General features: G+C 42.1%; 1 protein-coding gene across 1 annotated transcript in view; it reads left to right on the top strand.

Moving 5' to 3' along the window:
- The window catches only part of LOC103727258, a 52,549-nt gene that overhangs the window by 18,029 nt on the left and 18,339 nt on the right, over positions 1–16,181 (top strand). The window contains exons 3-8 of the mRNA XM_008825081.1: positions 3,469–3,522; positions 3,856–3,939; positions 9,156–9,221; positions 10,686–10,916; positions 11,826–11,908; positions 14,721–14,813. Of these exons, the coding sequence (XP_008823303.1) occupies positions 3,469–3,522; positions 3,856–3,939; positions 9,156–9,221; positions 10,686–10,916; positions 11,826–11,908; positions 14,721–14,813 (611 nt within the window). The remainder of the gene's footprint in view (positions 1–3,468; positions 3,523–3,855; positions 3,940–9,155; positions 9,222–10,685; positions 10,917–11,825; positions 11,909–14,720; positions 14,814–16,181) is intronic.

The raw sequence follows: 16,181 nt of genomic DNA, 5'->3' as shown, positions 1-16,181 counted from the left end.
CTTCCTTCCTTCCTTCCTTCCTTCCTTCCTTCCTTCCTTCCTTCTTCCCTCGCTTCTTTCTTTCTGTAATATTTAATTTTCAAAAGGGAATGTGTTCTGAGTCAGAGAGAGGGATGGAGCAGGAATGCTCAATAAAATGAAGAAATAGATTTTCAAAGGGATACTTTATTCGATTAATTAGTCAATTCCCTTGTCATAGAAGAAAAATTATCTGTAAGCCACCCTGACAGAGGAGACTCTTCTAGCGAGAAGCAAAGAGATGTGGGGCTGTAACAATAGGAGAGCTGATTTGCAATGCAAATGAGCAACCAGCAGGCAAATGAACCCTTATGGGAAAAGCACTCTAATCATAAACCCGCTTGCTGTGGGGAGACTGCAGTGTAAGGACAAACAGAATCACAGCTCCGTGAATCCCCTCTAATAGAGCTTATTAGGGAATTATCCAGGTAGTTTTCTATGGAACTGCATTTGAATGAAACAAAATGCATTGCTTGGCAGTAGGTGGTGTCTTTAAAAATCGAACCCACAATGGCAGAATGAATTATTTATGATTGTCACATATAGCTATGATAGTTTGGCTATAAAATACTCAGACTTTTCCCTCTGTTTTTTTTGTTTGTAGGAAAACAAGTCATTCAAGCTTTTTAGTGATACAATGTGACTTGCTGTCGATGGCAGTTTTGAATTTTCGAGCCCTGCCAAGCACAGGAGGACCCAGAAGGGACATATGTTTTCTCTGCTTTGCAGTCCAAATTTGCCTTAAAAACACGCAATTATGGGAAAGCCTGATTTATATTTTCAAGGGAAAGCACAATAATGGCCCTGTTTTGTAGCAGTGTTTTTCCAAAATGTATTTGTATTGCTGCTTTTTCAAAAGAAGTTGGCTAATGATCATTGGGTTTTCGCTTTCTGCACTGATATATGAAAATTTGATGAGGTCCAAGAGATTTAAGAACCGTTTGCTGGTGCAATAGAAATTTAGTCACCGACTCTGGACTTGGAGACTGGCAAAACTTCTGCAGTCTTTTTACTCAGTTTCCTTATTTTCATGGATGGTGGAAAGAGAGGGCAGGCGGGAAGCGTGTGCCTATGTAGTCAGGTGGCGCAGAAAGATCAGGAGGGCACAGCACACACCCTATTGGGCAACAAAAAGCTGTGAGTGTGTTCTGCTTGGTACTGGAGGTGGCCTGAGGTAGGCTGTGCTTGCTGGATCTGGCTCTGGGGAGAAGTTGTGAAGCGGGAAGTGATTTCTTGATCATGTTATATGCTTAAATGAAAATGACCATAGAGCCCTTTGTAAATCATATAATCACACTGGCTTTAGATTTCTTGCCCTTCATTACTGTTATTAATGAAGGCTTTTACTCCACTCGTTCAGCAATATTTCCAGGAAATTTATTGAGCAAAAAGGAGTTAGTCTCTTTCTGGATTGGGGAGTTCTCTCCTGGGAGGCAGAGTAATATTTTGTTGTTATTGTTAATTGCTCTTTATTCAGGAATGGAGATTCAGAAAGCTGAAAGGCCCACTCCACATAGTACGGTAGTCAATGGGCAAGCAATTTTTATAATATAAAATTTCTGGGACTATTAAAACAGAGAAAAAATTTCTTGGGATAGTGTAAAGATGGACGTTCGTGGTAGGCATAATATGCATACAGTATGATCTAAAGGTTTTTCTTTCTAAGACGGTCTAATTGTTGTTGAGTATGTTTTTGAACTCTTGAGTTCAAATGATCCTCCTGCCTCTGTCTCAAGAGTAGCTGAGATTATAGGTATGTACCAACGTGCCCAGCTATGTAGTATATTTTTTATTGCTTTGTGCAAACCTACAGTTAACGTGGTTAATTTTATAATAGGTATGCCTTATGTAACTTATGGAGTAGTAAAGCATTTATATATTTTTTCATGTTTCTTTTGTTTGTTTGTTTGTTTTGGTATTTTTGAGACAGGGTCTCCCTGTAGCTCCAACTGGCCTGAAACTCTCTATGTAGACCAGGCTGGCCTCAGTCTCACAGAGATCTGCCTGTTTCTGCCTCTCCAGTGCTGGGATCAAAGGCATGCACCACCATGCCCAGCTAAGCATTTATATTTTATATTTAGAATTGTAAAATTTCAGAAAAATTGTATATGAAAATTGAGATAATAGAATGTATTTTCTACCAGGTTTTAATTTTAATGAAATTAATTTTCAAATCCTTAAAAATTGTTTCACTCCCTGCAACTCATAAACTGGGGTGTAGGAGAAGTTACATGTGTTCTCTAAAGGCCTTCTTGTGTTCTTGTAGAAGCTTGGCTCTGACATGTTTTCTCATTTGTGTGATCTATGGGCCTGGGAAATTGATACCAACCTTTGTGTTTGCTGGAGAAAGTTTGGTAAAAGAGAACTCTCAATTTGCTCAATAGAAATGTCTTTTATCTGATTACAAAATGGCCCCTCAGTTTGCTGGAATCATCTTTTGTGTGGTTTTAAATATTATCCATATTGTTCCATCAGTCAGTTTGTGACAATTAGCTCCTGGGTTCGGGTTTTGGATGACCGCAGAGGAATTTTCACAGTAGACTCCAGGCTGAATATTTCTCCATTTGAGAGTTTTCCAACTATGCTCCTCCATGAAAACAGATTGAAAAATATGTCATGGATCATTCAGGATAGAATTTTAAAGGTATTTCTATTTTATTAAGATGATAGCTCACCTAAGAGATTTGGAGATCGGCATGAGTTTTATGGTAGAGTCCACCACCTTGTAAGCTACAGGCCTCAGAAGTTGATGCAGACACACTGTGGCTTAACCTAGCTTAATTACACGATGATAACAGCCATTCATTCCGAGGCAGAAGTTTGCACTGATAAAAGCCAAACTCTCGACACAGAAGCTGAGACTGAAGGTGAGGAGATGTCCAGGGTGATCCGACTGTTTTAGGGCAGGTGATCAAAAGAACATTTCTGTCTCACCCAGAATATCAAGAGACTCTAGGCATAGCGCCTCACAGTTTATCCAGGAAAAGGCAGCAGATCATTCTCCCCAGGTCCCTCCTAGTTCAATTCAGAAGAGACTGGTGAGGGCAGAGGATGCCGTAATGCACAGGACCCTGGGCCAGGGTCTTGTCCCTGAAGAGAGTCTTTGGAATCAAAATATTTTCAGTCTTCCTTTTCTCCTTTCAGTTCATCTTCTGATTGTTTTCCCTCCTTTTTTCCAAGTCAGTACCTACCCTGAATCTCTCTCACATCTGCCTTTCTCTACCTCCTGTTCCTTTCATCTCAGATCACCCAACCTGATGCAGGAATGCAGGTTTGGGGTATGAATTGAATTAATAGAGAACTCAGAACAATGGGGTTGCATCAATGTGGGTGTTCAACTATGTCATTAATATTTTGGGAAGAGAAATGATTGGTGTCCAAAAATTCCATTTTATAGACATTACTATTTACATTGTTGATTTTAATTTATTTTCTTTTTGTTTTGGTAAGATTGAAAACCAAGTGACTCTGGAAGAGCTACAAAACTTACATGCATTGTTTCAGGTAGGAATGGGCCAGATAAATGTTTACATATTCATCTAGGTAATTGATTCTCTCCTTGATAGTTGAGTTTTCAGTACAAAGTATAATTCTTTTAGTTTCTATAAAATAGCAATGAAGAATAATTTTTATTGTCACTTCTTAATGGAAGTAAAAACAAATTGTGAATGCATCAGAAAAATACAAAAAGGAGAAGAAGTGTAAGAAAGTTGATAGAGTTTAGGTGAGTCTAATTAGACATTCAATTCTTAGACTTTTGCTCCTAAACTTATGTGAAATATAATGCTGTATGTTTCCAGATAAATACTATCTTGGCCTTTTTTCTTTCCTTTCTAGGAATATGAAAGGAGAGGAAGACACCTGCTAGATATGGAAACCTTCAAATGCATGGTGAAGCAGAGCATGAGGTCACAGAGCAAAGTAAGTGGGTCTTATAAATGTTATCATTGAGACCGTTAATGCTTTAGCCACATGAGTCAGTTAGATTTGATCATCTCTCTGTAAGATCCCTCTCCTCTCTAAACTGTGATTTCTGCTAAGACCTGTCTGACGTAGTGGACAGTATACGTGAGAAATGTTTTTAAATTACTTAGTCTAGAACAATTTGGTTTTAGAGACTTCTCTTTGAAAGGGAAAGGGGATTAAATTGCCAGTTATGTGTGTATGTTTTTATTTCACACACATCTATTTAATTTTTATTCAATTCCTTCCTGTTGGCTAGAATCAAGTGACTTAATCATTCTCTGCCATTTTGGTTATCTCAGAGTATGAAATGTTTTTTAAAAAATTCTGTAGCAACTTCATACATGTACATAATGCTGTTTTGGTCATTTTCACAGGCACACATCCATTTACCTTTTCTTATCCCTCTCCAGCTCCTCTGAATCCTTTCTTCTTACCAACAAGCCCCCTCCTACTTTCATGGGGTTTTTGTTGTTGTTGTTTTGTTTTTTTGGTGACCTGCTGAGTTTAATTAGGATTACTTGCATGAGCATGGGTGGGAGGCTATTTACTGAAGCATGGGCAACTTACTAAAGTATGAAATCTTTTTTCTTTTTTTTTGAGTATGAAATCTTAATGAGTAAGATTTTTAGGGGTTGGGGGCAAGCCTCAGTTGGCAAAGTGCCTTCTGTACAACATGAGGACCTGAGTTTAGATCCCTAGCACCCACATAAAAAGCTAGGTGTAGTGGCACACATCTGTAACCCAGCACTGGAAGAGGGGAGGGGATCCAGGGAGCTTACTCACCAGCTGGTCAGCATGAATTGGTGAGCTTTGGGTTCAGGGGTGGGTAGCAATTGAGGAAGAAATCTGACCTCAACCTTTAGCATCCACAAGCATGGACACACATGCACATGGACTCCCACATATGTGCTCACACATGAATATGTATATACACTAACATGTACACAAACATACACTACACTCACACAATATTTTATTTAAATCTTAAGATAAATTACATATGATCAAGGGACAACCTGTCTAATCTCTAAGTTTCATAATTGTGTCTTGTTATTATAGAAAAAATTTCAACTTAGAACTCTGTGATCCTGTCCCTGGAACTTGAGCAAAAACAACCCCTGTCAAATTATAGGCCAGTGACACCATCAACTACCCCTTCTAAGAACAAAGCCCCAGGATCTGATAGTGATAGCAGAAGGATAGGTGTGTTTAGAGTTTTGCTTGCTGTGGGACAGGACACTAAATAAAATCTATTTATAAAACATCTCCCTTGCTGCCGTAGTCTGTTTAGGCTGCTATGATAAAACACTGTCAACTAGACAGCTTATGAATAACAGAAATTTTTCTCTCAGGTCATAAGGCAGGAAGTTCAATGTTAAGGCACTGTCAGATCTGCTGTCCAGTCAGGCCCAACTTACTTCCTGTGTCAAGCCAGAACCACCCTTCTGAACCCTCACACAATGGAAGGGATGACCAGTCTCTGGAGTTTCACTTGTAAGGGCACTAGCCCTCTCATAGCACTCTACCTTTATGACAGAGTGGCATTCCGAAGGCGCCACCTCCTAACACTGTCACCTGGGAAGAGGAAATGTGAATAATTCAGGATGAGAATCTAGGGAGATAGGAAACAGCTCAGAGTGCTTCATTTGGTAAAGCTAAACAGTACTGCTTTAAATGGACAGGTTATTGGAGGTTTAGCAATATCCCAGATCTTTTAAATGCAAACAATCTGATTAAATGATCTGATTTCCTATACTTTAGAACGTTTGCCAACCTAGTTGTATATTCACTCTCTCATTCATTCATTCATTCATTCATCCATTCATTCAATATATATTTGTGGTATGAGTCTGACAGGAAGTGGTCTCTAGGGAGTAGCTGCCATAGAACTGAGCTCAGTGCCCTGGGAACATCTAGTCAGACCCAGAGTCAGAAAGCTAGGGAAGGCTGAGTTTTGTGTGGGAAGTTCTGAGGACTGAAGAGAACCACTCCATAAACAGAAAGATGGAAACAGGGAGTTCCAGGCAGAGGGAATAGCATTTGAGAAAGCCCCAAGGCAAGAGCCAGCCCAATGAATGCCCGTATCCAAGGAAACATGACTGAGTCACACTGGGAGAACTCAGGACAGACATTGCATTATTTGTGTCCATTTATACTGAGCAAAATTTGGAGCATCAGAGGAGCCCTAAACCCTCTCTCATCACTTATTTAACAAACGGTTATTGATTTCTGATTGCTCACACAGCCTTAGGGGCTCTGTGTGTTTTACTCTATCAGCCCCCAGAGTGGCAGAGGAGCCTTGTTCTGTCCCCAGAGTAGCAGAGCAGTCTTGCTCAGAAGGCATCTCCTTCCAGTTTCATCACTGAGGTTTAGCAACAGTAACTCCCCCAAAGCTGCCCTGCTAAGGAATAGATGGAGAATCAAGCTCCAGTGTAAGATTGAAGTTCATTCTATCCATTGATGAGGTTTAATTGCAATGACAGGTAGGCCCCAGACACCACTAAGTGGGGGTTTTTCTCCTTTGTGTGAAAGTCAGGGATCAAATGGCTTCATGGGACTAATGGGGATTAAACTCCACCCACTCTGCTGCCTGCCTCCCTCACGTGTGGATTCCCCATTTGAGTCTACAAAGGCTGCTTCAAGACTCTAGTCATCAAATCTCAATCCAGCCAGCAGGAAAGGGGAAGTGTCGAGGAAAGGGTCCTGCCTTTTCTTTAAAGACAACTCCCAGAATCAACCCAAGACACTTGAATTTTCAGCATTTCTTTAGTACAAGATTTACTTTATTTTGAATTTTGTGTGTGTGTGTGTGTGTGTGTGTGTGTGTGTGTGTGTGTGTGTAGAGGTATAGGCACATGAATGCAGATGCTGGTAGAGACCAGAAGGTATTAGATTCCTATGGAACTAGAGTTACAGGTAGTTGTGAGCTGCCAAACGTGGGTGCCAGGAGACAAACTTAGGTCCCCTGCAAGAGCAGTAAGCACTCTTAACTGCTGAGCCATCTCTACAGCTCCTTACGTTCAATATTTTTGTGAGAAATTAATCGTGTACCATGACTAGCTGCAAAGGAGGCAATGATGGTCTTCACTATGGGAAACCACAACCCAGTCAGCAGCTGGCTGTTCTTTTTAGTAAGGAATAATGGCTACAGGAAAAAACAGCAGGTCCTTTCCATGGTTCTGGGGTTTTATATTCTAGACCGGCTGGAACCCAGAAAATATCTCCTTTACTTTTTTTATGAAATGCTTAGTCAAAATTCAGTGCCATAAAGGGGACCCTGAAGGATACATTCAGGAAGTATGCAATGACTAGGTGAGAATTTCAGACACTGATGGATTCTTGAAAAGTATCAGTTTGGCCTGGTATCGTACAAGCTCTCTGTTTCCCCTGGAAAGAAAGAAGTTGTCCTCAATTTCTTTGAAATACTTTGATGTGCCTCCTTGAGCCCTGGCAGGGGCCGACAATGAGATTGCTCTCTTTGCATCTCATGGGGTTTTGCTTGTCTGTGACCTCTTCTAGTGCTTGGCATACCCTTGGTGATCTGTCGGAGTTTCCCCAGTGAGTTGACTGACATGTAGAGGCAGTAGGTCAATGCCCTCTGCAGCCTACGTGATCAGACCCATTCATCCATAGACATATGTGCTTCTCAGCTCTGGCCTGAACCCAGCTCCCTCAGCTGGGTCCCTCTGGCCACAGCCACAGGGCAGCAAGACCAGGGCAGGGGCTATTGCCCCACATCCTCATGACATGGCTCACAATACTGCATGACCCTTGCTTTTACCACCTTATTCAGAGCCCCAGGTATACTCAGAGTCTTCCAGGCTCTGCTTGGTCATCACAGGTGGTCTGGACAGACAGCCTGAACCAACATTATGATGGCTGTCACCCTGAGATTTCTGTTTTCTGTTCTATCTCTGATCTCAGGCTTTTGATAAGACCATACCTTGAAATTACTGGATTTATTTAGATATCCATTCTGAAAAACTAATTAAACATGTGTTCATGGTATTATTTGAAGTCTAGCATTGTTGGCCACATCTGTAAATGTGGTTCATCTCCATTGGAGCAAGACCCAGAAGGCACTGGTGCTGAGCTTGGTTCTATGACTAGCATCCTTTTTCTCATGACCCTACACTGGCATGGGTGTAGACTTGCCAAGGGGCACTACCCTGGTAGCTTGGTGTCCTGGAGACCAGGTATCACATCATTTTCTCCATTCTACTGTCACTGCTCCTCAAAGACAGACAACCCTGGGTCTTAAAGGGGAGCCAGCATCTAACTCCTCAACACAGACACATAATCTGAGCATCTCTGCTGAAGCTGCCTTCTACATACATTCATGAATTTATAGAACTTTTGAATTTGAAACATTAGAGAGTTCTTAGTACATAATCCCTTTGAGTGTCCCACCAGCACAGTTTGTGGACTACCTCATAATATATAACCCCTTCAATAGTTATCTCTTAAGCCTCGAGCTATCATGCTGAATACAATAACTCAGTGCTTTGTAAGCAACCCATTTCAAGGTTGTAAAGCTCTGACCTTAGAAATGTTTTACTTTATTAGCTGAAGTTGGGTTTTAGAGACATTGTATCCATTAGCCCAGTTTCTATGCTTTTGAACCACTGTATTCGTTAATGTATTCCTCTATCATAAGATATCAAAAACATATGAATTTAACTCAATACACATTCTATCTTGTCAAGGTTTCTGCAAGAATCTAAGCCTGGTCTAACTGGGTCCTCAGAATGTCTGTCATTGTTGGTGGGTCTCACTGGAAAGCTCCACGCGGGAACCATCTACTTCCAAGTTCATGTGGTTGTTCCCAGGATTCAGTTGTCCAAATACAGTTCTTTGCAGGTTGGCCTGGGGGGTCTCAGAGGGAGCTTCCTGGGACCACAGAACATATGATGCATATGTTCTGCCACAACCTAGACTTGAGTTCCAAAAATAAAGTTCCAGTAGCCCAAGTTACTCACTGGGGATAAGTTGTGTGCTGAACTCTGACAGAAGTCCTATGTTTTACAGCAAATGTCCCAGAGATTCTTGAACATTATACTTGTTTGAATATGAAAATAATAAATTAGAAAAAATGAAGAAGTCCCCTCATTCTGTACCTCTTTCCCCAAGAATCCAGTGAAGCCTATAAATACTTATTTATTTTTTTCTAGAGTATTGGACAAATAGAACAACTTTTCATGAAAATAGACTATGAGGCAATGGGGAGAATCCAATGGGTAAGTTACGTTTTTAAAAAATATTTTATTTATTATTTTTATTTTATGCGTATGAGTGCATTGCCTGAATGTAGGTGAGCACACCCATGTCGTGCAATGCCCATGGAGGACAGAAGAAGCTGTCGGATCCCCTGGAACTGGAATTATGGACAGTTGCCAGCTGCCATGTGGGTGCTGGGATTCGAACCCGGGTCTTCTGCAAGAATAGTCAGTGTTCTTAACTGCTGAGCCATCTCTCTAGCCCCAACATTTTATGAATCTAATTTTGTGGTGTAACACATTTCATTCAGAGGCTGGGTCTTTCTGTAGTACCTTGTGTGCCCCAGTACCCTTGGCTCCTGGAACTAAAAAGACATGTTTGCTTGCTACTTCGAATTCTTCTATGAAAGAGTTTAACTGGGCTACTGAGGCAAGTTTCACAAAGCATGTCTTAAAACCAAGAGTGGAAGCCACATTCACCACTTTACATAATGCCAAAGAGAAAACCAGTGAGGGAGGAATCCCCTGTGATAACTGGAAATGTGATCTAAGGGTTTAGAGCCAGGACTGTTTTGGAATAAATTTTCAACCAAGTATCATCATCATCATCACCACCACCACTACCATCATCATCAGTATTATGCGTTTTAGCTGTGTGATAATGAAGAGGCGAGACACCAGCTTTTAGCATTCCTGTCCATTGTGCCTATCAATGTTCTCCCATTGTTCAGGGATGAATTAAGTTCAAAAATGACAAATTGAGCAATAAGCCACCTCTATTCACACCTTTGGCCAATTTCCTAACCAAATCATATATAAGTGCTTTCAATTGTCATCTGGTTTGAAAAGGAGCATTCGACATTCCAGCGCACACAAAGGAAATTTCTAGCAAAGTAGGGATTTGGGAGAAATGGAGAGGAAATAAAAATTCCCTAAGTTCAAAGATACTTAACCCCATATCTCAGGTTTAAGGATCCCCTCCCGTCTCTTTAGCCACAAAGTTTCTGTAGGTATCCTGCTATCATCCTAACAGAAACTCTCCGTGAACTATGGAGTCAGATAGGTAGGGTCCCAAGTCACTGACCAGCTACTTCTGAGTCGTTTCCTTTTAGCAAGTCACTGAACTTGGGCATTTCAATTTGTAAAATGGGGTGAATTGTATTCCAAGGGCTGCAGTGAGGAATTGTGGTGAAGGTCCACAATTCCACAACTGTGGTAGGGCATGGCACATGACCAATAACAGCCACCACTATTGCTGCTATGCCCCCACCACCACTCTCAGAGAAAGAGGGAGGGCATGGGAAAGGAGCCAGACAGCTGGGTGACAGACCTCCAGGCCCAGCTGAAGGCAAACCCCCACGCTGGCAACATGACCTAACAATTTTGTCATGTCCAAGGAAGGAATTATCCATTCCCTGATGAGAAAGGGAATTTTTGAAAGCCAGAAAGACAGTGAATCTCAGCAACTTGTCCTTTGCTCTCCAGGACAGCTTCTGCACCTATCTGCAGCTGGAGTACTCGGAGCAGGCCAAGGCTGCAGCTCGGCAGAAAGAGATTTCCTTCCTGCTGCCCGCCATACAGCAAAGGCTGTCACACGGGGGACCCGTGCTGCGAATTCTCTCTGTGCCTGATGACACCTTAATCACCATTCGAGAAGATGGAGCTATTTATTTCTGGTCCCTGCAGCTGAAGCTGAAAAGAAAAAAACAGATTTTTGTATGTGATTTTCATTTGATAAGGATGCTGAGTGCTACAGTTTGATTTTATTTGCTATTTTAAACTGCTCCTTTAAGTGGCATGATTACATAAATTGTGCCCTTGAATATAATATATTCATGTTAGATTTTGCGAGTCTATAGAATGCAAATAAAATATGAGCTCTACATGCAGAACAAGATGCCGCTTCATTTTGCCTCTAACATCAAATGGGGAGATGAATTACACATGCTCCTGTCATGTAATTTATCATGTCTTAATGAATGACAAAGGGAATGGAATTTTCCTTTTTCACCCATTTGTGGTTAGATCAGTTAGACAGTTACACTAGGGCCTCAGTTCAGAGAAGCTACAGAATCACAGATCAGAAATTCAGAAGGCAGCAAACATTTGGGAAGCACACTTAGGAGTAAGAATGCCTGGCCCATTTCAGGAAACATTCCATCTTGAAAGTCGTTTTTTAAAAAAATCTCATTCAACAAATATTTGGGGCCCTGGTGATGATTCAGGTTTTGTACTGAGTGCCGGGGACATAGAACCTGGTCTGTGTCCCCAGGAAACCTAGATCTGACACCAGAATTTTGCAGCTAAAGGCTCAGGCTGCTAAATAGCCCCTCCCAGGGGAGGGCACCGAATGAGTGCTTCAAATCTACATAACTAGTTCTTTCTCCTTGAAGGAGAAAATCAGTTAAAGAAAACTATAAATGTTAAGTGTACATTTTATAGAAAGGAATGGCTAGTTGGGACTGGGAATTTAACTCAAGGATAAAGTGCTTGCCTAGAAAGTGCAAGGCTCTAACTTCAGTTTCCAGTACCAGGAGGGAAAAAAGAATGACTAAAGATCACTGACAATTTTTTCTCATTAACAAGGCATATACCTTTGTTCATTTCTACCCTTCAACCTTGTAGGGCAAGTCCATCAGTCGGAAGTCCAGATGGGTGACAGATATGGTCTGCATGCCACAATACAACAAATTAATCATTGGGACTGGGTAAGTGTCGAAGTTCATCAACGAAAACTGAGCAGTAGTGGTAGGACGGGCTGGGTTTCCATGCGTGAGCTCACACAAACAGGTACATTCGAAGTATGAAGCTAAAGTTAGAGACTTAAGAAATATTAGAACTCACGTATCAGTCAAAGGTACTGCCCAGAGTTACATGTGGCTTTCTGCAGTCATGCTCTCATTGTCTCAAACACAGGATGCCCTCTTTTAAAACATACTGCTGGAGCCAAGAAAGGACCATGTAAGAAAAACATTAGTCTGAGTAGTTTTTAAGCACACTTTATTTTAGATTGAATAGTAGTCTTGTTTTCATATTCATTTAAATTGAGTCTTCACTACACTATAGTAGTTCAAAGGCTAAAATCCACAGTAAAAACACTGCTGTATTTACTGTTGACACTGGTTGCTTAGGCTGGGGAGCGAGGTCCTGAAGGTTCCAATTCTGTGGGAGCACAAACTTAGGTCCCAGAGGGACAGTAGAGACTGAACTATTAGGCAATTTAAGCTCCGGGCTTTGGGGTGTGGCTACAGAAAGAGCAGGTTTGGAGGGTTCCCACCATCCAGCCTATCATACATACCCCTCATGCCTGGAAAGCCCTCTCTACCTAGTCCCTTCCAGAAGTCTCCAGATCTCTAGGTCTTAAAGTAATTTAGAAATCTCCATGATTTAACAGTTAATCCAGCATCAGACTATCCCAGTTATTTGTTTAGATATAATTTTTCATGCTTTTACTGATTTATATATTTATTAATTTTTTATAAAATGCTAGTTAATGCATTCTAAGTGTGATAGGAAAGTTGCACCAAATGATATCTCCAGAGTATGGTAGTCTAACAAGATCTTCAAAATGACAAAACTTGTTGACATGCCAAGGTGGGTGGGGAAATGTCATGGGGTTCCACCTCAAGATGAAGAGCTACAGGCAATCAATGGATGCTGAGGGAGGGGGAATCAGTTTCCTCCAGTGACTAGTTCCCTGAGAGGTTATCTAATTCCAAGAGGGCAGTCCTAAATATAGGTACACACGAGCACCAGCAAATGGACTCGGTATGTGTGCATTTATAAATATATGCAGCATATATAATATTAATAATCAAGAAGGCAAGAAATTAAGAGTGGGGAACAGAGAGATAAAAACACTGCAAGTTCTCAAAAATTGAAAAAAGAATATATTCATTAAAATGTCAATATAAATATAATCAATGTAATATTGACTATGCTAGCTACTAAACAAAAATGAGAATTTATAAATTTGGCTCAGTTTGATTTTTTTTATTTTTATTATATTTACTTTTTGTGACTTGAATATTTGTACATCTTTACGGGTTACATTATGCTAATTTGATATATAACACTACATGTAATGATCAAATCAAGGTAATCATTTACCTTGATTAATCAGCAGTCGAATGTTAATTGCTTTTATGTGTTGGGAATTTCTAGTTATTGAACAAACGAAAGGTATAGATTGGTTTAAACAAGAACTACTCTATTGTGCTATAGAAAATGAAAATTCTCTTTGTGTTTTGATGCTCCTTATTTAAATTCTTTCCATCCTCACACCTTCTCCTCCCCTCTAGCATTGCCCTTCCAGGTCTCCAGTGGCCACTACTCCACTCAGTTCTGTGAGGTCACTGAGTGTGGTGTCCACCAGTCAGAACACTAGAGCCAGTCTTTCCCTGGCTTATTTCACTTGATACAGTGGCCTCCCCCAGTTGGACTTTTGAAAAGGATGCCTAAAGTCCTTATCAAGTGGGTCACCATACACAAATTCAGAGATTGGCATAGTAACTCCTTAGACTCTGAGCTGGTCAAGGGGAAGAGGCAGCACAGTACATTCCACCCCGTTTGAACTGCAACCACTATTACTAAGAAAGTAGGGAAAAGAGACATTCAGTCCAAGGAGGCCCAGGCTAAGGGCCTGGAACAGGGAGTGGCCGGGCGTGCTTGAGCCGCTTGGTTGTTCTGTCACCCTCACAAAGTTATTCCTTCTCAGCAGCTGCAGGGGGGACCCGACACAGGAAGGATGAAGTTAAGGTGCAGGTTAGGAAGAGGGGAAACAAGGGAAGTACCAGGGTAGCCCTTTAGTTAGAGGAAGAGGCCTTCACCGCTGCCCTTCAGGTCTGGCATCTTCATATTCTCTCCACCAGCGCCTCTCATTCTGAGCAGTTAGCAATTCTCAGACATTGGACCAATCACTCTCTCATGCATCATTTCAATGATCTCTCTGTAATGCTTCTAACACAGGGATTGTTATGATCTCATTTTACAGAGGAGAGAACTGAGTGGTGAGCTGGGCTCTGAGATCCCCCATAGCTGGGCTCCAGAGCCCAGGCAGCTGAAAAAGGTATCACTCAGCTGCGTGGCCAGGCTTGGCATTTGGCTGAAGATTTGTTCCCAAAGTATGGAGCTGAGAGGGAACCCAGGCTCAGGCAGAGGGTGTGCTCTCTAGGGCGGGATTTTCTCAGGTCAGGTGCCTCCACATTCGATCTGTGGAACTTAAAATACTTCAACAGAAGGGTTGGAGAGATGACTCAGTGGTTAAGAGCACGGGCTGTTCTTGCAGAAGACGGGGGTTTGAATCTGAGCATCCACATGGTGGCTAACAACCGTCCTTAACTCCAGTTCCAGGGGATCCAACGACCTCTTCTGACCTCCTTGGGTATTGCATGACACGGGTGCGCTTACACACATGCAGGCATAACACTCATACACATAAAATCAAAATAAAATAAAATACTCAACAGAAATAGATTGGGGAGCTCACAGTTGCCTCCAACTTGTGCTTGACTTGAACAGAAGCCGGGAACTGCAGCTGTATGAGCTCTCCAACTTGGAGCCTTACTGTCAGATTGCTGGGTTGGAAGCTGTCCCTCTGAAACTGGACTACTGGTAAGAAGGGCCATGCCAGAAAGGCTTGGCTCTGGGTGGTTCACCAGACACTAGGACTATAGGACTACCCACTTGGGAGGCTACTTAATATGCACATGCTAGGGCTTCACGCAGCCTGTCGTCACCTCATCACACAGCCCAGTCCTGCTCACAGCACAGGGACCTTCCTGTAGCAAGCAAAGAGAGGGCTGCTGGAGAGCTCAAACTGGTTTTGGAATCATGCTGTTATCAGTGATGTTTTGGATGTGGCTAGATTAATTTTCATCAAACTCAACTCTGATCACATCATTCAGCCACTTAATAGCTGCCAACTCCCTGTCCAACAATACTCACAGCTTTTGGAAGGTATCTTAGTTTCCTGTTGCAGTAATAGGAATGGCCTGAGAATGAGTGATTTATAAAGATAGGAACCTGAGGGTGTGGGTTTGAGGCTGGCAAGTCTGACTGTGTGGTGCCTGCATCTGCTCTGCTTCTGGCTTCTGGTGAAGAGTTCCTGCTGCTCTAACTCGTGGTAGGAAGAAGAGGATCCCTTGGGTGCAAAAGCAATAAAACTCAAGGAATGGGCTTGCTTTGTAACAAGTTACCCCAACATTCTTGGGGTAACTAAACCAGTCTCATGGGAGAAAGAGCACTAAATCATTCATAAAGACTTGGTCCCCAGAACCCAAACATCTCTCACTAGTCCCCACCTCCCAAAACTGCAGGACTGGGACCTGCGCCTCAGCATGAGTTTGGGTGGAGAAAAACCCTTTTCAGGCCACAGCAGGTGGCATCCAAGCCTCCTCTGCCTCCCCAGCCTCCAATCCCTAAGCACCTTCAAGCCACCACGGAAACATTAACCTGAAGAACAGTAATCCTGCAATGCCTGCTACGCACAGCCACCTCAGAATTGCTCCTGGTGCTGTTCCTTCCTCCACTCATCCTTCCCACAGTGTTGTTGAGTACCCACTGCAGGCTCACATTGTTGCATATGAACATAACATTCATAAATAAGACCTGGTTCCCAAGGCATCATTCAGGCTTGCCAAGCAGGTGGCTCCTATTGAATTCCTACTATTCATCTCGGCTCATGTGTTATCTCTCTGAAAATGCTCCTAAATCTCCTTCAGACCCAAAGCACCCTCAGAAGCTTCTCCAGCCTTTGGCTGTGCTGGTCTTCCACCCAACCACTGGTGTGCAGGTCCTTAGTCTTTGCTGCCTACCCACTGTCTGGCTCCTATACACCAAATGGCATGTAGTAAGTATTCAAGAAACTTTGGCCAAATGACCAAGCTCTTTCCATCCCTCTGGAGGAGAGGGTGTCATTTTACCCCCCAACCTTCTTTATCTTATTATAAGACAGAAGTCTCTTTACTAAACAATTTCAGA

This window comes from Nannospalax galili, unplaced genomic scaffold (assembly GCF_000622305.1).
Source record: "Nannospalax galili isolate Female #2095 unplaced genomic scaffold, S.galili_v1.0 scaffold768, whole genome shotgun sequence".
NCBI lineage: Eukaryota > Metazoa > Chordata > Mammalia > Rodentia > Spalacidae > Nannospalax > Nannospalax galili.
Note: the sequence above shows the minus strand (reverse complement) of the source record. Positions and strands in the feature narration are given on the sequence as shown.